The 25,029-nt window shown below is 46.3% G+C and overlaps 2 protein-coding genes across 6 annotated transcripts in view; both read left to right on the forward strand.

Annotated features, from left to right (window-relative positions):
* Positions 1-3,978, forward strand: part of PALM2AKAP2 (PALM2 and AKAP2 fusion) — a 277,020-nt gene extending 273,042 nt beyond the window's left edge. For 2 of the 4 annotated variants that reach the window (XM_087741635.1, XM_087741633.1), the window contains exon 11: positions 31-3,977. In XM_087741635.1, coding sequence (XP_087597761.1) covers positions 31-123 — 93 coding nt within the window. In that variant the 3' untranslated portion in view covers positions 124-3,977. Of the gene's footprint in view, positions 1-30 lie in introns of all 4 variants that reach the window. The other 2 variants (XM_087741632.1, XM_087741636.1) reach the window with 2 other exon arrangements.
* Positions 3,948-24,794, forward strand: SLC46A2 (solute carrier family 46 member 2). 2 transcript variants are annotated; one of them, XM_087741638.1, is made up of 6 exons: positions 3,948-3,974; positions 13,037-13,131; positions 16,799-18,002; positions 19,623-19,706; positions 21,380-21,536; positions 22,988-24,794. In XM_087741638.1, the coding sequence occupies exons 3-6, from the start codon at positions 16,934-16,936 to the stop codon at positions 23,043-23,045; spliced, it is 1,368 nt and encodes a 455-aa protein (XP_087597764.1). In that variant the 5' UTR covers positions 3,948-3,974; positions 13,037-13,131; positions 16,799-16,933; the 3' UTR covers positions 23,046-24,794. The 2 variants fall into 2 exon arrangements, with proteins under 2 accessions (XP_087597764.1, XP_009471453.2); XM_009473178.2 differs by lacking the exon at positions 3,948-3,974 and having other exon boundaries at positions 12,432-13,131; positions 16,842-18,002.
* Positions 24,795-25,029: the final 235 nt, after the last annotated feature.

The following is a 25,029-nucleotide window of genomic DNA, read 5'->3' on the forward strand; positions in this document are numbered from 1 at the left end:
TGTTGTGTTTTCCCTTTGTCTCCTGACCAGGTCCTCGAGGCGACCAGGGTGAACCGCAGAAAGAGTGCTCTGGCACTGCGTTGGGAAGCTGGCATTTATGCCAACCGGGAGGAGGACGAATAACCACACTGCAGTGTGAAGACAGCGACCGGGCATGCCGAAACCAAAAAGAGAGAAAGGAAGGAAAAAAAGAAAACCAACACAAAAAACACCACGAAAGCAGCAGCATTTTAGTCCAATATTTATTAAATACACAACAAACTCAATGATGCACATAGACACAGAAATGATCCAACTCCTGACCATCCCAAAACAACAGGAAAAACCCACCTAGGAAATAGCCCCTTCTCCTTCCCTCCATCCCCCTCTGAAATAATGCAATGGGGAGCGTGCCGGGGGTGGGGACCCTTGTGGGGGGGACAAGGGGACGGTCGTCCCCACAGACCAGAGAGGTTGCAGGCGCGTGGCGGGAGGTCGGCGTGGAGGAGCCTGCGGCCCGGGCTCACGCTCATGCTTTCTGCTGACAGAATTGATAGCCCTGCCTTGCCCGCAGGATCACCGTCCCCCCAGCAGCTCCCATCGGACCCTCCTGCATTTCCTTCACCTCCCACAGCCGCTGCACCGAGACCGTCGGCGTTACTTTGGCGTACTCTATCCAGCCACAAAACACAACAACATTGTCCTCTGTTGCTATTTCTTTGAGGGGACTAAAGGGTTGGGTTTGGGATTGGGGTTTTTTGGGGGGGTGTGGGTTCTGCTCCTCTTTCTAGTAATTTATCTGTTTAAAAAGAGAAGAAAACAAACAGGGAGGCAGTTATTGCAAATGTACAATCCAGTAGACTCAGTAAAGCAGTCCTTGTGTTGCAAACACAAGCCATCACAATTTAGGAGTGGAATAGATGGGGATGAGAGCTAAGCCAAATGGATTACCTTAGCTTTAGGATCCTTTATGCTTGCAATATCACCTGAGCTCCAGGTTCTCAGAGCATATTTACATAACAAAGTTTCTAAATAGAAAAATCTGTATTTAGCGGATAACAACTATTTTTTGATGGTGGGGAGGGAAAAGAATGGCATGTGTGTAAAATCTATGAAGATGGATAATTTGAAGTAGAAAGGTAGTGGGAAAGGGATACAAATAAAGGACATTTAATTTTTAAATGAGGCAATAATTGAACTAAGCCAGACTCTGGCCTAGAAAGAGGTATGAAATAAAGAAGAAAGATAGTTACGTCTTCAATTATATTTATACAACATAAAAAGCCTTTGAAGTACAGTGCTTTGTGGAAGTCTTCACGTTTCCAGGCAACAAAAAAGCTAAGGGACATAACGAGTTGGAAAGAGTGAGCAAGGAAGAGCAGACAAGGGAAGAAAACATTCTTTTTGCCATTCAGCCGGTGTTTTCAGTGCTACAAGCAAACCATAGAGCCTTTAGTTATTGCTTAGGCTTGGGATCAGCAGTGAAGGATTAGAGTAGATCTGTGTGTGCGTGTGGACATGTGTGTGCGTGCGTGTGTGCATGTGTGGGTGGGTGTGTGCGTGAGGCTGGCATACCAGAAAGTGTATGGCAGTGTGTGTACTGATTATTTTCTCCAAAGCTGTTTACCAGCTATAGGCGTGAGTGCTAATTTCTTTTTTTTTCTGAAAGGGGATATCAAAACAAGGCACTGAGTTAATGCAGTATTTGTGATATTAAAATTTGACCCAACATGGTATTTGCATGAGTCACAATTGCAAAGTATTGACCAGTTTTGTAAGCTGACAATTAGGAAAAGAAATGTGGTATTTATTCTTGTGCTTTGTATTTGTATGTAGTATAGAGGCTGCTGGTTTACTCTTCACACAAGCAATACAATAGGAATATTTTACAACTGGGAACCATAATTTCTGGACTAGAAACCAACAAGTTTGGCAGGTGACAGAAAAAAAGACACTGAGCTTTTTTCTATATAAAATATTCTGTCTTTTTTATAAACAAACAATTATTATTTTGACATCTTTTTAAAAAATCATCAGCCAGGATACTGGTCTGCCCTTAAGCCTTTCCTTGGTTTCATGACCTGCTGTGCTGTTTTATCCTGAAACAGTGAGCTCATTTAAAATGAGTACCGATACTGTGAACATACTTCTGGTGCTTTTCTTAAACAAACACAGAGCTTGCAACCAAATGATTCCCAGCCCCGCCTTCAGTTCCTCCAGCATGTGATTTCTGTTGATGGACACTATCATTTTGAGGCTTGTTTTCAGGGAATTGTAGCAAATACAATTATATATACCTGTTAACTCAGTTCTGTCAATTGTCTCCCTAAGTGCTATTGAACAGAAGAAAACCCTGCTGAACTGAGTGTTCACTGTGATAAGGGCAGCAAGCTTATCTCAAGGATGCTCTCTAAACCCAGGTGCATGAGGAGGCACCATGCCTATGAAGGAATTACATACCTAATGAAGCGGACCCGTTGTTCAGACATGGCAATCGACAGCGAACTGTGATTCACGTGTGCAGGCGGGTCATTGCCATAAGACTGTAGGAAAAGCAATGCCACCAGTGCAGCACTCCAGTGAGACCATACGTCATGTAGCCGCATCCGTGAGCTCTGCATCTGTACCAAGAGGAGTCCTGGCTCCCTCCACCTATGGGGACAGTGTAAATGAGACTGGGAGAAAAAGGTTTCCTGAGCAGAGGAGACGGCGCTTGTATTTACGGCGAAGCGGTCTTGCACCAAACGATGCTCTTCAGAGTTTGCTGTTTCAGAATATTTGCTCCCTGAAACTGGGGCAGCCCTGGGCTGCCTTCCCAGGAACCTGCATCTTTATTTTCTTTAACCTGGAGGCCTGTTTTTTCCTCCTGCTCTCTCACTGGAAGCCAGTGCCATTGATCACCCATCACGAGACATCTCTTCAGGCTTTGCCACATCCTCCCCTACTGCCACAATCGGCCCTCAGTCTTTGAAGTGAAAATTAAATTGTTCCCCTAGAAAGGGGATGTGGTGGTGGAGAGAGGCCAGGCAGGAGTCTTCTGCGCTAGAAGCATTTGCTTTCAGCTCCTGTGACAAAAGTATTTGCATGTTATCAGTGCAGGACAGCCAAACTTTCCACCCAGCAGAGTTTTTCTCTTCCAGAAATTATGGACACTCGTAGTCAGCAGCACACATTCAGTGCTGTGGTAACACGAGTGTGATGCAGTTTACTTGCCTCTGTTATTTCATTTGCATGCTACCAAGCTTAGGTGTTTATAAGTATACGCCAGTAATACATATCTATCTATATATAACTCTATCAAATGCAACAAAAGAGCACTATTGCAGAGTTAACTTTGTCTCCACAAAAGAAGCGCTCAAATCCTTTCCCATGGCAAAGACTGGTTTTAATGAAACTGTGTATTGAGAAATAGTTAAGCATTAGCATTTGTGATTATAATCAGTTTGGGGTTACAGTGCAGGTTTTCTGAACAATTCGTTTTAAAAGCTGCCAGTTTGGGCTTCATCTTGCTCCGTACTGACATTATCTGAAGGAAAATACAGTAGCATTGACATGTTTGGCAACCAAAAGGCGGCATCCTTGTCATGAGTTATCAATGAGTTTCAACGATACCTGGCTTTCTGTATGTTAACCACTTAAATGTTATCCTGCTTCTGTTTTATAGTGACTGTGAGGCCTACAATGCAAGTATATAATTATTTTCTCGTTAAAACAGAAACCTGTGTTGTGTTTCTATAAAGCTCCCTGTTTCTTCACATGCTTGCAGTAAGGTGTACCCCCACAAGCAGCACGTGGCTGGAGGAGGGTGGCTTGTCTTCCACCTCCCAAGGCAGTCGGTTTCCCTCCCCTTGACTCTGCTTCTGTCTTTTTGTCTAGAGGCAAGAGAGATCTCTTTTTCTCCACTCAGTGGTGTCAGCTGCAGATACAAGAGCATCCCTGCGTATTTCTTTCCCATTAACATGCCTCTGGAGGGTTGCTGAGGCCAGATCTGCAAGGTAAGAGCTTTGTTACCATGCTTCCTTCACACCTGCAGAACCCCTGCCATCCCACACAGCAAAGCATGTCATTTCAGCCAGTTGTCCATTTCTCATATGCACAGCTGCAGCAACCCGCCACTTGCCCATTGCCGCAGCCCCTCCCTCGCCCCCCTTTCATGGTCAGGTAGACCAGGAGAGACCCCATCCCTCACCCCTGCTGGGAAGCTGCCGTCACGTTTGCCTGCGAGAGCTGGAACGTGCCAGGGTGCCGGGTGTGTGGCAGCTGAAGACCGGCCGCAAGGACTTGTTGGGAACAGAGCAGGTTCACGCCAGCCTCTGTCCCTTCCTGTGCCAGGAATAGTCAGGCGTTTAATTATAACCCTGCTCCACAGCCCATGGGAGGAGGCTGAGGACACCGGTAATTTCGGTGGGAGTTGGCTAGGGCCAAGTGCAGCAATTCAGTCCCTGCTCTCCATAACAAGAGCCCTCCTCTCCCTTGTGCACACAAGATCAGAAATGCCCACAGAGAAAAGTCAGATGTGGATTTCTTTTCCAGTTAGTAAATACTGCTGGAAGTCAGAAAACAGGTTAGAAAAGAAGCCTGATAATTTATCCACCAATTCTGGTCTCTATGAAGAAAAAGAGGTTATCGTCTTCAACACAGAAGAGGCTTTCTGTCTTCCTTTGCCTTTCCTTGCTCTGTGCTAACAGGGATAGCGCATTGGACTTACTGGCACACACTGGGAAGGGAACTCCTTCTAGACCTTTCCTTTGGGTTTTATGAGCAGAAGCTGGACATTTGCAGGGGAGCATTTAGACGTTGCAAAACTAACACAGTGATGCCAGTGAGTGGCAGCAGCTCAGGAACTTTTGCAATGCATTCTGCTGTTACCAGGTGTTGGTAATTGTTTAATAACACACACTTAGGACATCTAAAATCCCTGTCACCCCATTGCACGGCTAAAATGGTATGCACCAGGCTTTAGAGTATTTTTACAAAGCAGTTAAGGACTATAAAAGAGGCATTTTATCCATCATTTCTGGCATAGTCCCATAGAAGGTGAGGATATTGCGCCTCTGATAGCTGTAGGTGGCTTTAAGAGGCCTCACCACAATGGGAAAGCAAATGGAGAAGCAAAGGATCTCCTCTGCAGAGGTGGGTGTGATTAAACTGCTTTAAAAGGAGGGCCAGCATTTGGTACAATGCTTTCAGTTGTGAGTGGGAACAGGAGATGAAAAAAAAAAAACACAAACAGGGGTCTGTAGTGTAAGAAAGCCAAGTCAGAGCACCACAAGGCGTAGCAGGGGAGGGACAGGGCTAGGCAGGACCAAAGTTACAAATATTAACATGGACATTAGCACTAAAGAGGACTTTCAGTTATATTCTAGTTATTGAATTGACTAGGACAGGCAGTCCAGGGAACTATTAGCAGTGTGTGGGTCCAGCCCTTCACTCCTCCCCATGTTAAAGACTGAAGAGCATCCCAGTGTTTCACAAGATGCAAGACCAAGGGGCAGGGGCTATCCTGTCACATCAGCAATAGCACGGGGGGGGGGGGGGGGGGGGAATGAAAAAAACAAACTAACAAACAAACAAAAACACAAACAACAACAGAAAAAAACCCAAATGCCATCCAGATCTCAAGGTCTGCTGCTAGCTCTGGCTGCGCCCTGGTGAATTGCCAACCTAACCCAGTGCTTTATCAATGAGGTCTCCAGGAAGAAAGCTTTTACAGTTAACACTAAAATGTGTCATCAGTGTGAAAGCTCCTGCTCAGTACCAGGCATGTCTAATCTCTGCAGGGAATTCAGGGCGGTGTGCCGCCAGGAGCTGGAAATGTTTTGGGCCTTGTTCCAATCTAGAGTGTGGCAGTAGCAGGGAGAAAAATCAATGAAGGAAGAAAAAAGTGTGCAAAGCTACTATATCACATTCTCGCTACTGCAAACTGCACAGGGAGGATTGCATGGTGGGGATTTGTGCAGGAGCAGTGACATCTGGAGGGCAAATTGCACTGACCGTGGGAAGACCTTCAATTCCAAGGATATCCCCTGGAAGCCAAATTCTGGGGGCAGCTGATAGCCAGGATGGATGTCCTGACTGATGCTTTGGCATCAGTCTCAGGGCCCTATCAGTGCCAAACCCGCTACGATGGCACCTGTGTTACTAACGCAGCAAGCCCTCTTGGGATCAGCAAATGATCAGAAAGAGAGCCATAGCACATCTCACGAGCTTCTCAGAGGGAGAGAGTTGGGATGGGGACCCCAGAAAACGCTGATGTGGTTAGCATGCACATGCAGTGCCCTGGGCATGTCTCCTCCCATACGAGCTACTGGGGTGCACCAGACCTCCCAGCCAGCCCTTGTTGGGAGCAATTGCAAACTCTGTATTGCCTCGGCAGGCAGCTTGGTGCAGGTCTGTGGCTGGGCATACAAAACACTTTGCAAGGGGCCATGCTGCACATACTCTTGCTGTGGGGACTGTTGCTGGCTGGGAAGGTGTATGCAGGGCAAGGGGGGAGAGTAGGAGGCTGGAAACAGCTCGACGAAGACAGCAGGGTTTCACACTGGGCTGCAGCAGACAGACCAGAGCGATGCACTCCCCCTTGGGGTGTTACTGACGGCAAGAGGCTGTGGCTTAGAGCGATGCAGGATGCTTATGCACAAATGGCCCCAACAAGCACTTGTTCCTCTTGTAGCATCTAGGAAAGCTGAACTCTCTTGGTCTTACCTTAAAATGAGCATCAAGTCCTCAAGCTGCAACTGAAACACAAGAAGCCATGAAAATGCTAGCAAAAACACATGGATAATGACATAACCCTGGTGAAGCAGCACTTTGCAGCACTCAGGCAAAGCTTCAAAAGTGTTGCAAGCAAATAACCAGTCATTAGAAAGGAGGGAAGAGCTCAGGTCTCTGCAAAGCGTCATCCACATGGAGAAAGGCGGAGTTTCCTGCGACACAATGGGAATTGACTTGTCAGGCAGCTTTGTCACCACCACATTGTGCGGAGGAGGCAGAAAGTATTCAGCCGTACTTAATTGGGGTGAAAGAAGGAAGGTGCTAAAGTAGGGCACTTGCTCACTCCCTAGTAAGGTTTGTTTGCTTCTAGAAGTGCAGTTCTGGGGTACAGCACCGGCCCAAGGTGGACCTAGACTTTCACAGCATTACCCTTTCCTGCTCCCTGCCATCTCCTTGCCCTCTGCTGTTCCCTCCTGGTTTCCATATGATGCTATCCACACCCAAAGCATGGCTGTTTTCAGGCAGCAAGACTGGGTGGCTCCCGTGAGCACAGGTATCTCGTCCTTCTTCCACTAAGCTTCGATCAGACCAAGTCCCCAACTACAGGTCCCTGACTGACCGCCACTGCAAGGCCCCATCAGCCTCCAGTCAGGCTCCCTCCCAGGCTGATTTCCTCGCCTCAGGTATTTAACTGGATTTACACTTCTTTGTCAAAGCATCACATGGAAGATGGATAAACCAAGACCCATGAGACAAACCTTAAGTGGACCAGATCCAAATGTACCAAAGCACTTAGGTACCTATATACCTCTAAGGACCTTGTTCTTGGAGGGCTACACAGCACTGAACTCAGCTGGAAACCCATGGATTGGGCTTGTGTCAATGCACTATAAAGTGATGCAGGTATGTTAGTGGCGTTGACTTGAAAGGGTGTTCACCTGCAGAGCCAGGTGAAAAAAAACTTCTCTTGGTTGTATTACTTACGCAAAAAAGGACATGATTACAGCTTTTCTTTAATGCTGTGTTGGAGGAAAACAACTGAGTGAAGCTCCAGCCATGGAGTACTGCAGAGAAGGCAAACTGAGTTTGTATGAGGTGGAGAGAGTTGTTTTTAAAGGGAAAGTTAATTGCAAGTTGTGGGACTTTATGTATAAAGAAGGTGGAAATTTCTGTCAGGAACAGAGGGAGAGGGGGATAAGTAAAGTAGGTCAGAGGGGAGTGGTATAAACAGTGGAGAACAGAAAGATAAGTAGGGGAAAATCTTGCTGAGGGGACTTTTTCATGCAGGGAGCCATTTCTGAAGCCAGCTGAAAGCACACACAGAGAGTGTTTGAGCAGGGATGGAAGCTATATGGCAAAAAGCATATTCACCCAGGCTCTCTGGAAACCAGACAAAAAACTCTGCCAGTTGCAGCACGGGTCACACATACTGCCAGGTCCAGACTATGGCGGTGCAGGACAAGATTCAGCTCAGCTGTTCTTCTTGGCCACTGTTTGCTGAGTCAGTCTTCAGCAGAAGGGAGTCAGGAAGTAGCTGAGTGATATTGCTTATGAGGCTCATAATTCATTGACATGCAGACTCTTTGAGTTTATAAATTAAAAGATAAGCCAATATAGTCTGTCTAAGCTTTGCAGGATGTTTCCAAGGAATTTATTATCAAGATGCCCCAGCACGAAAGGATCAAAACAGCATTTCAGTGCCCCAAAGGGCTTTATTTTTCAAATCTTCCTTAATCTCTTGTTCCTTTCCTGTATAAAAGTATTATATCAGTGTGTTTTTAAATGTTGGGGAGGTCACTCTCTTGGTTTCCTCTGTAGACATCTGCCTGCTTTGCCCTAGGCTGCCCTGGCTATGTGTTCTTCTGCAGGGTGCCTGAAAGCTCATGGCCAGACATGACCTCTTAGCTGGTAACAGCTCCCACTGGTGTCTTGGGGGTGATATCCAACACAAAATCCCTGAAGGTGTTGAACTGGGATAGCTACTGACCTTTGGAAAGTGGTGGAGTGGAAGAGCAAGACATGTGGCAATGAGAGGCACAAGCCCACATCATCTGCTCATGGTCCAAGCCCTGCAGGAGCAAAGCAATTCATAGAATCATAGAATCATAGAATCGTCAAAGTTGGAAAAGACCCTTGAGATCATCAAGTCCAACTATTAACCTATCACTGCCAAGTCCACCACTAAACCATGTCCTCAAGCACCACATCTACCCCTCTTTTAAATACCTCCAGGGATGGAGACTCAACCACTTCCCTGGGCAGCCTGTTCCAGTGCCTGACTACCCTTTCGGTGAAGAAGTTTTTCCTAATATCCAACCTAAACTTCCCCTGGCGCAGCTTTAGGCCATTTCCTCTTGTCCTATTGCCTGTTATTAGGGAGAAGAGACCGAACCCCACCTTGCTACAGCCTCCTTTCAGGTAGCTGTAGAGAGCAATAAGGTCTCCCCTCAGCCTCCTTTTCTCCAGACTAAACAACCCCAGCTCCCTCAGCCGCTCCTCATAAGACTTGTGCTCCAGACCCTTCACCAGCTTCGTTGCCCTTCTCTGGACACGCTCCAGCACCTTGATGTCCTTCTTGGAGTGAGGGGCCCAAAACTGAACACAGTACTCGAGGTGCGGCCTCACCAGTGCTGAGTACAGGGGCACTATCACCTCCCTGGTCCTGCTGGCCACACTATTCCTGATACAAGCCAGGATGCTATTGGCCTTCTTGGCCACCTGAGCACACTGCTGGCTCATGTTCAGGTGGCTGTCAACCAACACCCCCAGGTCCTTTTCCCCCAGGCAGCTCTCCAGCCACTCCTCCCCCAGCCTGTAGCATTGCATGGGGTTGTTGTGACTCAAGTGCATAACCCGGCACTTAGCCTTGTTGAATCTCATGCAGTTGGCCCCGGCCCAATGATCCAGCCTGTCCGGGTCCCTCTGCAGGGCCTTCCTGCCCTCCAGCAGATCGACACTTCCACCCAACTTGGTGTCATCTGCAAACTTACTGAGGGTGCACTCAATCCCCTCATCCAGATCATCAATGAAGATATTAAACAGAGCTGGCCCCAATACCAAGCCTTGGGGAACACCACTGTGCCCTGGGGAACATCATCTACAGCAGAGCAAGAAAACAAGGTCTTCCGGAGGGAAGAGGAGGCACTTGACATGGCCCTCAGCCATGTCCTCTTGATTTTCAGCAAACAAGGGGGTTTCAGGTCCTCTAGCAACTGGGAAGCTCATCAGGTGTTAGCAGTCCTTCAGGAGATGACAGCAGCTGGCAGTCCTCCTTTCAAGGGCATGGCTGGCACTCAGCTGGTGACTCAGGTGCACCGTGCAAAGCCATGCTGAAATGGGTAAAGCGGTCGGGAGATGTCTCCCCACTGCCCATGTGCCATTAGCAGGAGGTACGAAACCACCCGGAGAAACTCGCCAGGAAATGCAGAGATTGTAGTGAGAAGAAGCAGTGCTGCTATCAACTAGTATGGGCAGTTCAGCAGCTACACAGTGGGGCATAAAAGCAACATCTTAGTTCAGCAAAGCTTTGAATACCCTAGAGTGCTGAAATGAAGGGGCAAGGGAATAGCAAACACCAGTTACAGCAGCTGTCTTGCCACACAGCTTAAAATATACAGTTGTATATATAGTTATTCATGCTTGTTAGACATTGAAGAACTGCAGCCTGGAAAAAGTTAGCAGAAACAATATTGCTGGAAAACTGCCTGAACTTTCTTGTTTCCCTAGTACCTTTTACCCAATACCCCTCCCCAACTCCAGAATTTCCTGCAGATACAACAGGACCCTTCAGAGAACAGAGAAGAGGTGCAATATTTTAATCCCATTAATGTCTTTTTGTACACATGCTAAAGTCCTAAGGATACACAAAATCTGCCAAGGCTGTTCATCCACTAGCTACCTGGGAGGGTGCTAGCTAAAATTCTCCTGAGTAGCATGCAGAGACTTGCATTGCCCTATCTACATGAGCTTTCTCCAGAGCCTGGAGCTTTCTCCTGGAGCACCTTATCTGATGCAGAGTTGTGGGCCTGGGGAACACCAGACGCATCTGCCCTCTGCGTCGAGTGGAGGTGACACCTCTGCATGGGGTAGCAGAGCCTCAGCAGACCTTTCTGCTTTCCAGAGAGGGTTCCTCCAGCACCGGGGCTGCAGCTTGCCCACCCAGGCACGCCTCTGGTCTCTCATCTGAAGGTTACCCCACTGCTGCCATTTTCCACTAGTGCCCTGCAGTAAAGTGGGTACTGGCACGGTCCCTTGTAGCCTCCCAGCCACACTCATGGAGGATACTGGTGCCTTTCCCTGCTGTCCCAGGGACCTCTCCACCCTACCAGCCCAAAACAAGTGCCCTCACCCTCAGGCTGCAAGCTGGATAATTAGCCAGGCGTGGCTGTGGCACATGCTAAAAAACAGGGTTATCCCTCCTCTGCAGTGCCTCATGATGCCAGGTTGCCTGTAAGTCCTCAGCCAGCATTGGGGAGTGTTCGCAGTGAGACAAACAGTGATACACACTGCCACGCAACCTCGTACCCCGAAACCACCTTGGGCTGGGCTCAGCAGCCGCGACCCGCTGCACTGAAGGGCTTGTGAGTGGTCCATGGAGGACCTGCCTGGGCCTGAGCGGATAGTGCTCTGTAAGCAAGGAAAAGGTTTGAGAGCTTGTTATCGAATTTCTTGTGTTTTTTATTTCTGAGCTGCAGAGGTTCAGTAAACACCCCACACTGGAAGAGCTGCCACGTGGAGAAAGAGGGTGGTGTGGCTTGTAAATGTCACCAGAGCGTGCTGCAGCATCTGCATCTTTTGGGTTGTGTATGCAGTATCTTGGGGTTTTTTAAACAAATGACGTGAATGTGTTTGACAGGGTGTTTTGCATAAACTAGCCTGGAAAATTTAAACACCCAAGTGACTAAAACTATAGTTAATCCTCCTTACCAATTTCTGTGCTCAGGACCTACCCCAGCAGAGTAAACACACAGAGGCTGTGAGGAGTGAGTTACCATCTGCCTGCTCTGAATGTCCAGGGTGGATACCACTGAGGGCTTACTGCAGGTGATGGCTTCAGCACTTGCTTTACCTGCCTTCAAAATGTAAATTGAGCCACGCAGAGGGCTAACCTGAGATCTGTCAGGTGAAAACAGCTGGATTACCAGGCAAGAGTGTCTCCAGAAGAACTAAGAAAGAAATATTTTATCTTCCCTCCTCTCCTCAAAAATCACTATGCCTTACACAAAGCACAAGGCAGAGCCTGTATCTTTAAGCATTTATGACACTTTTGATTGTTTCCACCACTCACCCTGGAAAACGGGGTAGATTCATCCTTTTTCTCTCCACTGTCCCAATGTCCTCTGCCTTCTTACCTCCATGGAGCTGCAGGCTTATGGAAAGATACTCATACCCTCTAACTGTACCTGCCTAGGGCTGAACTATCTAGCAAAGGTTCTACCAGCCCAGAAAAATTAGCACTCCTCTTTCTCTTGCTCTTCTTTTTTTCTTTCCCCCCCTCACTCCACAAAGATGGGTGGCTTACTATTTCTTTTTCCTCCTTTATTCTGCCACATTTACCTTTCCAATACGCTCTGTGTATAGTCTTTCTCTAATTCACGTCCACACTTAACACACAGTTCCTCTCCAATCTCATAAATCCCAGGTCAAATTTACTCATGCACTCCTTCTACAGAGCTTTTACTCACCCTTAATGCCTTTTCTCAAACTTATTATTATTTAAATGTGTTTGTAGGCTTTTCAGGACCCATTCACCATTGCCATAAAAGTTTCTAGACCTACATAAAAAAATGCAAATGTAAAGTAGATAACCAAAATTACTTCTGAATAGCTTTGGACAGCACTTGGGAAGGGGAGGGCAATTTTTGGTTTTGAACCAAGTTTTGACAGATTATTGACTGTAGTTCATTCAGGAGTGAAACTTTTTAATAGTCATGTTTTTGCTATGGTAATTTCATTTTTCCAGACTGTCCACTTTTCTTTATTCAACATAGGATTGCTTAAGCTGTAGTTCTAAGACAGTTTGTTTCATCTCATTTCTCAAGTTCATTGCTGCCTGCACACTCGTGAACTTTGCAATGCTTCCGTGCCAAGCCCATATACGCTGACAACAATTTGAAAAAGACACGAATATTAATGAAAAGGAGAATGTGCACACAAAAGAAATCATTTAGCACCAGGATTATCTGGGGCTTATCTAAGAACTACAGCAGGATTTGTTCTGTGGTCCAGCTGATCAGGCAGACACAGGTACTGCAAGAAGCTTTTTTTCCTTCTTCTATGGAGAGGATTAATGTTAAGGTATACAGTTAGCTGTCAGCATTATTAATCACCTAAATTCCTCAAGCTAAAGAAAAAAGAAGCCAATTCAGCAGTGTATGTCGAAGATGCTGTGTTTGGTGTTTCCAGCAGAGGGAGAAGCCCACAGGAGACTCCAACCAGGTAAGCAGGAAACTCTGAAATGAGAAAAATAGACAAAAACATGACATCTGGGGGTCAAAGCAAGACAACACGGGTTTCTGGTGCTGTTTGGTCAGCTAGCGTCTGTCCCAAAGGAAACTGAACAGTGCTGCTGTTTCCAGCTCTCCTGTGTTGCTCTCAAAGCGGTGGGGAGCGCCAGCTTCTTCCAAGGGAAGGCTGGTGGACCTCCCCTACCCTGGCATGGGGTCACCCCTCCTCACCGTGCTTCACGTCAGTGCACCTCATGAGGTCTCTCCATGGAGCAAATCCGTTCTCCAGCTTTTTTGCAGCCTGTACACTGCCCTGGGCTTTGCTCAGGTGAGGCAATGGGTGAGGCCTCAAGGGATGGGGGAATGAGGTGCCATGTGCTCACGCTGCCTATGGCCTGGGCTTCCTCTTGCTCTGCAAGCAGAACCATGCGCCTTGTGAGGACAGGGGCAATATATAATTAAGCACCAGCCAGTGAGGAAGCCAGCCTCCCAAACCACAGAGAGAAAGAGCATGGTTTGGCGTTACAGTCTGTGGTCATTTATGATGAAGATGTATTTTTCAAAGGAAAACAGGCCATCACCAAAATAGCTGCTTCTCTTCAGGGTTTTCAACCAGCTCTCCCTCTCTCCAGTGCTGTAACACGACCACAGCTCCATCCAGGCTCAGACCCGGGTGCTTCACAGTCCCCAGTCATGTTTCCCCACCTTGCCGCCGCCATGAAGCCACAGTGTGCATCAGGACAATCCACATGTACTGAGGAGGAGGAGGAGTTACAGAGCTGATTTACCACTTTGGAGGCAAAATGTCTTGCCAGCCAGAGACTGTAAATCACAGATCCCATCAGCAGGCTTAGGCGAGGGAGATGAAGAGGGCTTACGTGCCCACATTGGATTGCTGTTCTGGATGTCAAAAGGACCTTTTCAGATGAGGAGTGATGAATACCAAGCTCCAAAATGCTGGTACCTGCCAATCCTGGCTGCCCCAGCATACTGAAATCCCTACAGCAACCATGCTCAGAAAGAAAAAGTGATGTAACTGTCATAAATGGTTTAAAAAAAGAAAAAGCAATACTGCATAGGAATGTGTAACTTCACCACAGGGAGACATTAAACACCTTTATTTGGCCAGACTGACAAATGTCCAAGAGCTGGTGCAACACGGTGCTGACCTGGCCTCTAGTGGGCCTCCAGGCAAGACGACTCTAGAGAGGGATGCCCTAAAACAATGTGTTCCTTTTCCTGCAGGCTACACCAGTGTATTTTGCTTTTAGAGTAGTCTCAGTGATTCTGTAGGTGCATTTTTCTTAAAGGGCCACTCTCTCAAGGCTCTTAAGGCTCCACTGTGTTTATGCTGCATGAACGTATTTTAAAGTGGATGCAAATGTCCCTATAAATATTAGTAATATGAGAACTGGGCACCATGGCGCAGCTACAGAATAGTAATTTTGAAGTCTTCATGGCATCAAATTAGTATGGTATTCATGAAAAGTATTCTGCAGTGGGAAATATTCTGGAGTCTGGATTACACTCTTACTTTAGCATTCACTGTTTTGCAATTACTGACGTGAAATTATATCCTTCCACAAGAACTAGTTCTAAAAAGAACACTCAACGTAAATGAACACTCAGAATATCCTGGAAATATATAAGTAATATATATATATATGTAATGAGATCACTAATGGCATTTAGCACAGTTCATTAGCTATCTAGCGTTAGACATAACACAGTATCACCTAAATGTCAAGAGTGTCAGATGAATAAGCCAGGCAGCCTGTACATGCAACAAAGCGTGGAGGAAAAATATCCCTTATTTAAGAGTTGAGCAGGTCTGCAGTCTCTCAAGCGCAGTGCCTGTAACATACCTCTGCACTCCAAGATAACTAATATCCCAAGCTGAAGCTTGAATGGGACAAAGTAATTTATCTTTCCCTCTAGTGTCTGGTGGAAGAGACGGGGCTCCCTGGGTGAAGTGAAACGTGGCAATTCCTCTGGTTGCGTCTGTAGCTTGAACTGGTCACAGGCTGATGCTTTGGCATTTTCAGTAAGGCTGTCTGGAATTTTCATCCTCTGGAAATACTCCAGGGTTTGGAGAAAAAGATTTGTCCCACTTCTGAATAAAAACTAAAGAAACTAGACACCTTTTGCAGAAAATCTGGGGGGAAAAAAGCCAACTGTTGGAAAAATCCACATTATATTTTACAGCTGGCTAGGAATCTTTTGGCCTGACAAAAAACTAAATTCTCTGGTGAAACTGAAATTGTCTAGCAGCAAATCATTCTAGCAGATAATTCCCTACTCCTTTCCCTATTAGTTCTTGGGACTTCTTTCCTTGAATCAAAATACAAAACAAAAATTATTGCACAACTAAACTCAGAGTGAAAAAATGAAACCCTTGAGCCATGAGTATGCAGGCATTGAGTAATTTTCACCTGAATCAATAGAGAGTGCAGCAGATGGAGCTTTTAACATTGTTCCTGCAAATTAATCATTAATTTCTTTTTTAAAGTAATCGTCATAAATCTTCCTAGAACAGATTGTTATTCTGCCTGTTATGATTCATTAAACCAGTGCAGAATGAGATCATTATCATTGAAGTTAGCATTTTTGAGGCTGCCAAATATCCTCCAAGTATTTCCTGCAGCTGGGACCGCAAGCATCTTCCTTGGAGCTGGCAGCCTGCTTGCACCATATCCTGCTCCAAGAGCTTCTTGTGCCTCTGGTCAACCACACCATCATCCCCGCAGGGACCCTGAGCCACTTGGGGCAGGTCGCTTTGCTTGACCCCCTCGGACAGCAGCCAGATTGGAGGCTGACTTCCAGCTGCAAAGCTGTGTGTGGCATCGGCGCCTGCAGAGAGGCATGGCTACCACCCTGAGGAGCTGGGACTGGGAAACGCTTCCCCGGAGGTGGGCTCTCACCCACCCCAGCCTCCAGCTCAGCTGGCTGATTATTGGGGCACAGTGGTTGCCGATGCCTTTGGATAAATTGGGACTTTTCTCCTCCTCTTGGAAATTCCCATGTTGTAAAGCCAACAGCAGGCAGAGTGGCAGCTGTTGGAGGCAGGTTACCAAAAATAGGCTTTTCCCCTTTTGATTGCTTTTTGGTGTAATTTCCTGGCTGCGTTATTGAAACAAAAAGGACATAAGGGGCATGATGCAGCAACAGGGCAGATGGGAGCAAGCAAGAGCAAAAGAGCCAACCACATATTTGTGTAGAAGAAAGGGAAAAGAGCTGGCGGTAAGGGGAATTCACAAATTACCTGACAAAAAAGCACACAGCCATCCCCTGCCCCCACAGCCACTCTAAGAGTCCTCTGACACATGTAAGATGCCAAAAGGGAAACAAAACAAAACAAAACAAAACAAAAACCAAACTACCACCCCAAATTGCAGCAATTACTTGATATGGGTATTTTCAGTTCCTAAACTAGGAGACACAAATTCCCCTGGGTCATCTGACCTCTGTTGAAACTACACCAGGAAGAGGAGCAGCAGCAGTCAGTGAGTGCAGGGCGTTCTCCTGCTGTACAAAAGCCTCTCGTGCATGAGCTGGAGATCAGATCAGCGCAGGGATGCGTGTGTGTGCGTATACGTAGCAAGGCGAGGTGCAAATATCCTCCCAGCCAGATCATCTCTTGCACAACTCTCTCTGTGCAGCTTGGCAGACCTGTTGTTTTTTTCTCCGCTGCTCCTCTCCAAGCATGCCTCCAGAGCAGAGCTTCTGAAGGGCTGTTTCCTCCAGTGCAGCTCCCTGAAATCAGCTCTCCCGAAGAAGAGGCAGTTGCCGGCAGCATGGTGGGGGTGACGGCGATGAGGACGTGGATTGAGCCAGTGGTCGCCGGTTCCCAAGTGGCCAGTGCCTTCTACGACACGGCGCTGCTGCTGGTGGTGAAGAACTACTACAACCAGACCAATGCCACCACTCCCGCCCATGCACTGGAAGATGCTCAGCAGAAGGCTGTCTCTAATTTTTATATCATCTACAACCTAGTCCTGGGCCTGAGCCCACTGGTGTCAGCCTATGGCTTGTCCAAGCTGGGGGACAGGATACATCGGAAGATCCCCATCTGTTTCCCTCTTCTTGGCTACTTGGGCTCCAAAACTCTTCTGCTCCTCCTGATCCTGCTGGGGTGGCCGATAGAGGTGATGTATGGGGCTGCTGCCTTCAATGGGCTGACAGGCGGTTTCACCACACTCTGGGCAGGTGTCATGGCTCTGGGATCCCTGGGCTCCTCCGAGAGCAGGAGGTCTCTGCGACTTATCATTATTGAGCTGGTGTATGGCCTCGCTGGCTTTCTGGGAAGCATGGGATCTGGCTACCTCTTTGTTGGCTTCAGTGACCGCTATCGAGAGGGCACTGTGCTGGTGGGCTGCAGCATTGCTTGCTATGCTTTCTGCCTCCTCTACAGCATTTTTGTCCTGACAGTCCCCAAGCCAGCAGCTTCCTGCCCAGCCAAAGCCAAGAGTGTAGAGGAGGTGGGCAGCCAGCTACCGGTCCACAAAGAAGCAGCAGCAGCAGGGAGTTCGCAACCTTTGGAGAGCAACAGCTCCACTCCCGTATCCCCCTCGAAACTCCTCATCATCTTGCTGTTTGTGGCAGCAATCCTCTATGACCTTGCTGTGGTTGGTGCAATGAATGTACTCCCACTCTTCCTGCTCAGGGAGCCTTTAAGTTGGAACGCTGTGCAGATCGGCCATGGCAATGCTGCTGGGTATGTAATCTTCATCACCAGCTTCCTAGGGGTATTTGTGTTCTCCAAATACCTGAGAGACATTACCATGATCATGATCGGAGTGGCATCCTTCAGCGCTGGCATCCTCATCATGGCCTTTGTGCGGTGGACGTTCCTGTTCTACATAGGTGAGTTGAACGGCCGCTCAGTGCACCCTGAGAAATGGGCTGGGGTGTTCTGGCATCAGGAGAAGGGCTTTTGCTCTGCTTTACTGCGAGTTTCAGAGCAGGGAGCTCAGCAGACCCTCACACCAGAAATTCCCAAGAGGGCTTCATTATCATTCCCCTCTCCCCACATCTCACTTTGTACCCCTTACACTCAGCACCCTACAATACCCAGAGGAGGCATACACTCCTGCCAAGGCTTAGTTTAAGGCTGGTTGACTTGTAATTCATCACTTGGTCATAGCCCAGATCTGAGCAGGGGAACAATGCTCATGCCATGGGGGGAATGGGAATTGTTGCTGGCTACCTATACTAGTTGGACCACACTGTTGCATTAATGGGAAGCACTGGCTTCTTGTGAGGTAAGGCTTAAGGCTGCAACAGAAATAAATTGGCAAAGGTTTCCTATTAAGCGAATATCTTAAGATGTGATTTATTTTTGTTACATTAAGGCATTTATGGCTGATGGGAAACTTAATAGTGAAACACTGGAGCTGCTTTAGCAACTAAAATATCATGAGAATGTAGTGTACAAATCTTACACTATGTATAAATTACCAAGGGGCAGGTAACAATAGATGGGGCAGGATCCCACGACAAAGGAAAGGCAAGTTTATTGTTGGGAGGTAGCCTCTGCAGGAACCCAGAAAACAAAACCCAAGAACTGCATCCGTTGTGGCAGTGAGATGGATGATTCATATCTGACAAACAGAGTATCGTGTCTTGCGTGGCTTTAAGGTTTTGCTTCTGAAAGTGAGTAAAAGATCTAAGAGAAATGGCCTGAAGCGATTTTTTTGTCTGCCCCTACAGGGAATGAGAAATTGAAAATCAAAGTTATTCTAAAGGGAAAGACAGTAGGATATTATATTTGTGTATTAAGCAAAACATTGAGTGAAATTTTTAAGAGATTTTGTTTGTTTAGGCAATCAGGCTGGGGAACAAAAGATAAAAATTAAAATTAAAAAAATGGTAGTTTAATATTAAGTCCACCATGAACACATGCTGCTACACAGTGTGCAGGATGCTTATTCCCTGCATTGCAGGAACACCTCGGTACACTAGACATGGAGTAAGTATTCACTGAGGTTGGTTCTGCTGACAGGAAGATAATTCCAGCTCCCTAAAAGTTCCCACACTAGAGAAAGCCTAAAATACTGCAGGTCAGAAGCACCGAGACAGAAAACAGCTATAGTGTTTTAAAGGTACCCTTCCTTTCAAGGCCGTGTAGCATGGGGCGCTCTCTCTGCTGGTTATATTCAAATCACCGGCCTCACTATCTCAAGGGACAGTGCTATATTCCATCAACACTGGGATTTCGGGCTGAGACCAAAAGACCACAGCTGGTTTGGGCAAAGTACCTCTGCTAGTGGGAGCAATAGGTAGCTTATCCACCATCACTTGGATGAAGTGAGGACCTACACTCCTGTCAAAGATTTGTACTTCTTTCTGGTACACGAGGGACAAGAAAAAGTGAAGCAAAGGCTCTGCCCAAGCCAGAGGCATGTAGTCTTCAAAAGCAGTGGTGGTTGTGTTGGGAGACAAGGAGCAGGTACTGATGATAACTACATATTCATTGCATTGCAGCACGGGCAGTGATGCTCTTTGCCCTCATCCCCTTACCAACCATCAGGTCCATGTTATCCAAGCATGTCGAAGGATCATCTTATGGTAAGTACTTTGGTTACCTTACTGATCAAAAAAAACTCAAATCCCTCCATTCAGCGTAAGGTACAAAGAGAAAGGTAACTTATTGCTGCAATCTGTGCTTTGCGTAATAAAACCAAAACAGTTGGTACCACAAATGGGAAGGGAGGAGCAGAGAAACTTGCAGGACAAGAGTGTCACATCCAGACTACTCATCCTCGGTTGCATCATCATTTATCCACAAAATTTTCAGCATGTGCTTCAAGAGATTACTATCAGGGTGCAGCTCAAAGGCAGGGAAAATATCTGAGGCACTGCACAAAAAAACAGTGCTCCAGGGAAAACCAAGAGAGGCAAGACATTGGGCTGAAGCACTGTGATACTCACACCATTTATATTTGGCTTCTTTTACTTCCAGTTTTGGGAAGGATGGATTTTTTTCATCTTTTTTCAGTTATGCTCTCTAAATATGTCTCCAAGTGTTACCTGGCAATTTGTTCCTGTCAGACCATGATTTAACTAACAAAGGATAACCTTTGCATAAAAATTGGCCCTTTTTGTTAAACAGGAGCAGAAATTCTTTTCTGTTAAAAAATGTATTAGAAAATAGTAAAATATATGTATTTTACAACACTGTATTGAAGTCTACCATTTTTACCCCAATGACCTGGATTTAGACACAACAGATAGGACTGGCCATGCATTCAAATAGCACCTCAGGCCCATGGCTGCTCATGCCTCCTCCAGACATGTTCCCACAGCCATCCTTTGCATCCTTTTCCCTTCTGCCTTAGGAACACAACACTGCTCTGCCACCAGTTCATTCCTACTGCTTGTGCTCCAAAACGCGATCCATAGCAAACACCTACCTGCCAGAAATAGCACAGCTCACAACCCAAATTAATCATTATTATTAATAATAATGTTGTTTTTAACCTCCACCCTAAGCCATACAGGCTGCACCTGATTACAGCAGCAGACCAGCTCTCGAGCAGGACCATGCAGCAGAGCAGCCCTTGCCTCCTGGTAGCACTGTTGTCTCCTTAGGTGGTGGCCGCTGGTGCCGTGTGGCTGGAGAAGGCTGCCAGGGCAGCAAGCTCAGCACACAGCCCTGACCTTGCTCCCAGTCTGCCCATCCCAGCAGGGCTGGGTTACTTCCCCTTCCCCCCTTTAACATGGCAGAAGCAGAAGGGTGCACTTCAGCAAAAAAGCTGTTTCAGCTAGGATCCAGTTTCTGCGTTTCCTCCACCCTAAACATCATACAAATCACACACACCTCCCCATTTCAGGCATTATTATAATTTTAACCCAAAGGACCACTCTTCTGGCCTAGGGCAGAAGCAGACCCTGACTAAAATCTCTCTTGTCCTGAAGATCTTAGCCCAAGACTACTTCTCTACCTCCTGTGGAAAGGAGCACTTACTGCCCAGTTTATTGCTGCTCTTCCAAGCAGCTACCTCTACATCTAGACTGTTTAAGCAGACAGTTTTCTAGCTGGATCTTTTGTCCTATGCCTAAAAGAAGGAAAAGTCATTTAATCCTGGTCCAGAACAGCAGCAGGTACAAGCTCACGCCATCTAGCACTTGTGAACAATGACCACATTGCTCTTCCACGCAGTGGTGATCCTGGATTCGGCAGGGAGGTACCAGAGCTGGTTTTTTACTCGCTGGTAACAAACGGTGTTCTTGTTTTACAGGTAAGGTGTTTGTCCTGCTGCAGTTGTCTTTAGTCACCACGGGAGTAGTGACATCTACAGCGTACAACAAGATCTATCAAAACACACTGAACTGGTACAGCAGCTTCTGTTTCATTTTGTCTTTCGTAGTTGGCTGCCTGAGTCTCCTCCCTTTAAGGTAAGGAATAGGAAGGGGTTTATCCAAAAGGACATGCCATATTTTCTCCATGCTTCCTGATTCTAGGTCTAAAGTGTATAATACAGATAAGAAAAATTAAAAAAAAAAAAAAGTTTAATTTAAAAAGAAAAAAAATTGGACGAGGAGAAACAAAAATCTTGCAGAAATAAGTTGACAAGTATCAAGGAGATTCAAAGAATGAAACTTGCAATTGATCTAGCCAATGTTTTTGATCTTCTTTTTGTTTAATGTAACATGAATTCCTGTAGGAGGAATATTTGGCAGAGTTTAAGAGCTAATAATCCCAGGGGACAAAGCCTTCACACAAATGTAGTGCTTGATATTGCAAAAATAGTAGTAAGTAGAATGAGGGAATTCACAAAGTAAAACATTTTTTTTTTTAAATCCATTACAGGTTACTTACTCATTGTGATAGAAAAGAATAATCTGAATCTCCCTCAGGTGTTTCTTTCAAAGAGAAACCACTACCACATAGTGAAGGAAATGGTTACTTTTCTGAGCCAGTGAATTTGCCCAACTGTACAGCTACAGAGCGACTGAGAGGTACAATTTCAGGAACAAGTTTTAAGAATAAAACCAGCTTAATTTGAAGAGAGAAAGCTGAAACAGCATCTCTATCTACTCTTCCAGAATTTTTGAAGGATCTCCCTCCAAATCTCACCCTGCCTGTCGTCCCCTCCCCAAGACCCTCCAGCTCATTGCATTACTGGAAACAGCAAGACTCTTCCAGTATGAATTTAAAAAGTGAATTGTGATTATGTCAGTATTTAATCCATGCAACAACAGTATTTTCATTCAGATATAAGGCAGGTACTGGATAGGCTAATGTCTGATCCCAGGCAAAATTCTTGCCAAGTTTTGCTGTAGTTTTGTTTTTTTTTTTAAATAATATTAGAAAGTCTAAAGGCACTATGGATACCAACTTCAGTGCTACCACTTAGATGATAGGAAGAAAAGGAAAAGCAACACCAAGGAAAGCTCCTAGACCATCAGCTCTGCCTCATCCAGAGCACCAAAGGCTTTCTGGGCTTGTGAACACGTTTCACACCTGGTGTCAGCAGGACTACGAGTGTGGGGAAGGCTACTTCATACTCATCGTTCCCCTGCCTCTGCCTTTCTCCTCATATTTTCCAGACACAAGAGTGACTCATTTCTTACGCACAACCCTGCTGTTTAACAGCGAGTCACTGCTAGCTACTCAACTGCTTTTTAATACAGGCTCTAAATAGAAGTTAGCACCATTATCAGCAAAAACATGGGTTATTGGGACTTAAAGTCTGAAAGATGACAAATGGTGCTGATGTCATTGCTTGTACACAAGAGTAACTTAGAGAGAGGCTGGCAGATCCTCAAGAGGAAAAAACAAACTGTAGTTTGAGAAAGCAGTTTGCTAGCTTACTTGTAACCTGCATTTTTATTGCTCTTTATAGCATCGTGGCCATCAAACAACGTTCAACCACTGGCTCCCTTCAGATTCTGACCAAGTGACAGAGGCTGTACCAGCTAAAGCATCTTTTGGTCTTTATCAACTTTTTGAGCTACCGAAGTGGAAGGTTTGCCAAGCATCAGTCCCCACAGTTATCACCATTAGAGGAAGCATCTCATTTGTGTTTCCATTTCACAGCATGCCATGGCCTCTCAGCCACTGAGCTCACCCAGGACAAAGAAGTTTCCCTTGTTATTTCTGCAGTATATCATCTTGCAGAGTACATGCGTCGGCTATTGCACACCAGCAGTCTTCAGTGTTTTGCTTTCCTGCTAGGCTGGTTAGCAATAGTGAGAGGGACAAGAACAGGGTAGAAATGAAAATGGCATTTCTAGACACATCATTCGATGTGGAAGGGGAAAGCAGAGGATCAGTTTTCCATTAGTTCCTTCTTGTCTGTTCCTTCAGAAACCTCAGGGCAGTTCTGAGACTTTGGCTGATGAAGCAGGGGACCGTAAGCCGTGTGCTACATAGGCATGGCCATCAGCAGGACACACCTGCTCTCCAAGTGCTACAGAAGATGTGTCAGCCCAGCTGATCGATGTTCTGTAGAAGACTACTACATACAGAAATACCACTGTAAAAAAATGTAAGATTAAGACACTTTTAGTAATCCCTACAATAAAACACTCCTGAACAGATGTTCACGCCCCTGACTCCTGGGAGACTGTCCCACTGTCCCCGGACAGTGCTTTAACACAGGTCATGGGAGGACCTATGACTCAAGAGCCGATATTGACATTTCAACTCACACCACCAGGATGTACTACTCTTGTAACAGGTTAAGAACAGGTAAGAGCAGCACTCTACTCCTACAGGCTTTATGGAGGTGTAGGGACATGGATGCCCGGTAATAGTCACCTTATTACCCCAGCTTTATGCTGGGTTGAACTCCTACCAAAAGGAACGTCATACAATGCAGTAACTGGCATGAGATGTTGTCAGCTAAATCCAAACATGATTCGAAAGACTGGCATGACCCAGAGGGGTCAGGGCTTAAATTATGTGTCTATTTACATGCTAATTGAATTAACAAGGATTAAATGGCTTCCAAGCTCCTGGACTAAGTAAAGGCAAGTTAAAAGCTCTTCAGCAACTGAACTAATCTGGAGGCAAATCAGGCAGCTTCAGTTCAAGCCAGGGATGCAGCAAGCAGAAGCTGATTACTCGCTATGCAACCTCTCATTCTGAGGAAGCTGCTGCCAGCCCTGTTCCCCCACGTGCACACTCTTGCAATCTTTCCTCAGCTCCAGGCTTCCCTTTCAAGTAATATCAGATGTACTACAGCAACAGACAGATGACTTTTAGTTACATCAGCAGCGGAACAAGATTTTAAGGGAAGAGTATTGTCCTGGTTTTGGCTGAGAGAGAGTTAATTTTCTTCCTAGTAGATGGTACAGTGCTGTGTTTTGGCTTTAGTATGAGAATAATGCTGAAAACACACTGATGTTTTAGTTACTGCTCAGTAGTGCTTACACCAGTCAAGGACTTAGCTTCCCATGCTCTGCACGGTGCACAAGAAGCTGGGAGGGGGCACAGCCAGGACAGCTGACCCAAACTGGCCAAAGGGCTATTCCATACCATATGACATCATGCCCAGTATATAAACTGGAGGAGTCGGCCAGGGGGCCGTGATCGCTGCCCGGGGACGGGCTGGGCATCAGTCCGTAGGTAGTGAGCAATTGCACTGTGCATCACTTGTTTTGTATATTCTTTTATGGTTACTATTATTATTTTCCTTTGATGTCCTATTAAACCGTCTTTATCTCAACCCACAAGTGGTGTTTGGTTGGTTTTTTTTTCTGATTCTCTCCCCCATCCCACCAGCAGCAGGGGGGCGTGAGCAAGTGGCTGTGTGGTACTACTTAGTTGCCAACTGGGGTTAAACCACAACAGGTATTTCTGCAGTGAGATAGTGAGCTGCCCAGCAAAATAAGTGCATGCATCATTTCAATGGCAAAGGCTGCAAAAAATGAAACTGTATAT

This window comes from Nipponia nippon, unplaced genomic scaffold, assembly GCF_047370975.1.
Source record: "Nipponia nippon isolate SJK-2023a ecotype South Korea unplaced genomic scaffold, ASM4737097v1 scaffold_8, whole genome shotgun sequence".
NCBI lineage: Eukaryota > Metazoa > Chordata > Aves > Pelecaniformes > Threskiornithidae > Nipponia > Nipponia nippon.

Excerpts from the sequence above, each read along its gene's own strand:
- SLC46A2 (XM_009473178.2), top strand. The coding sequence starts at position 13,068 with ATGTCGAAGATGCTGTGTTTGGTGTTTCCAGCAGAGGGAGAAGCCCAC. Across the intron at positions 18,003-19,622 it reads GACGTTCCTGTTCTACATAG|CACGGGCAGTGATGCTCTTT; the intron begins GTGAGTTGAACG and ends ATTGCATTGCAG. Across the intron at positions 19,707-21,379 it reads TGTCGAAGGATCATCTTATG|GTAAGGTGTTTGTCCTGCTG; the intron begins GTAAGTACTTTG and ends CTTGTTTTACAG.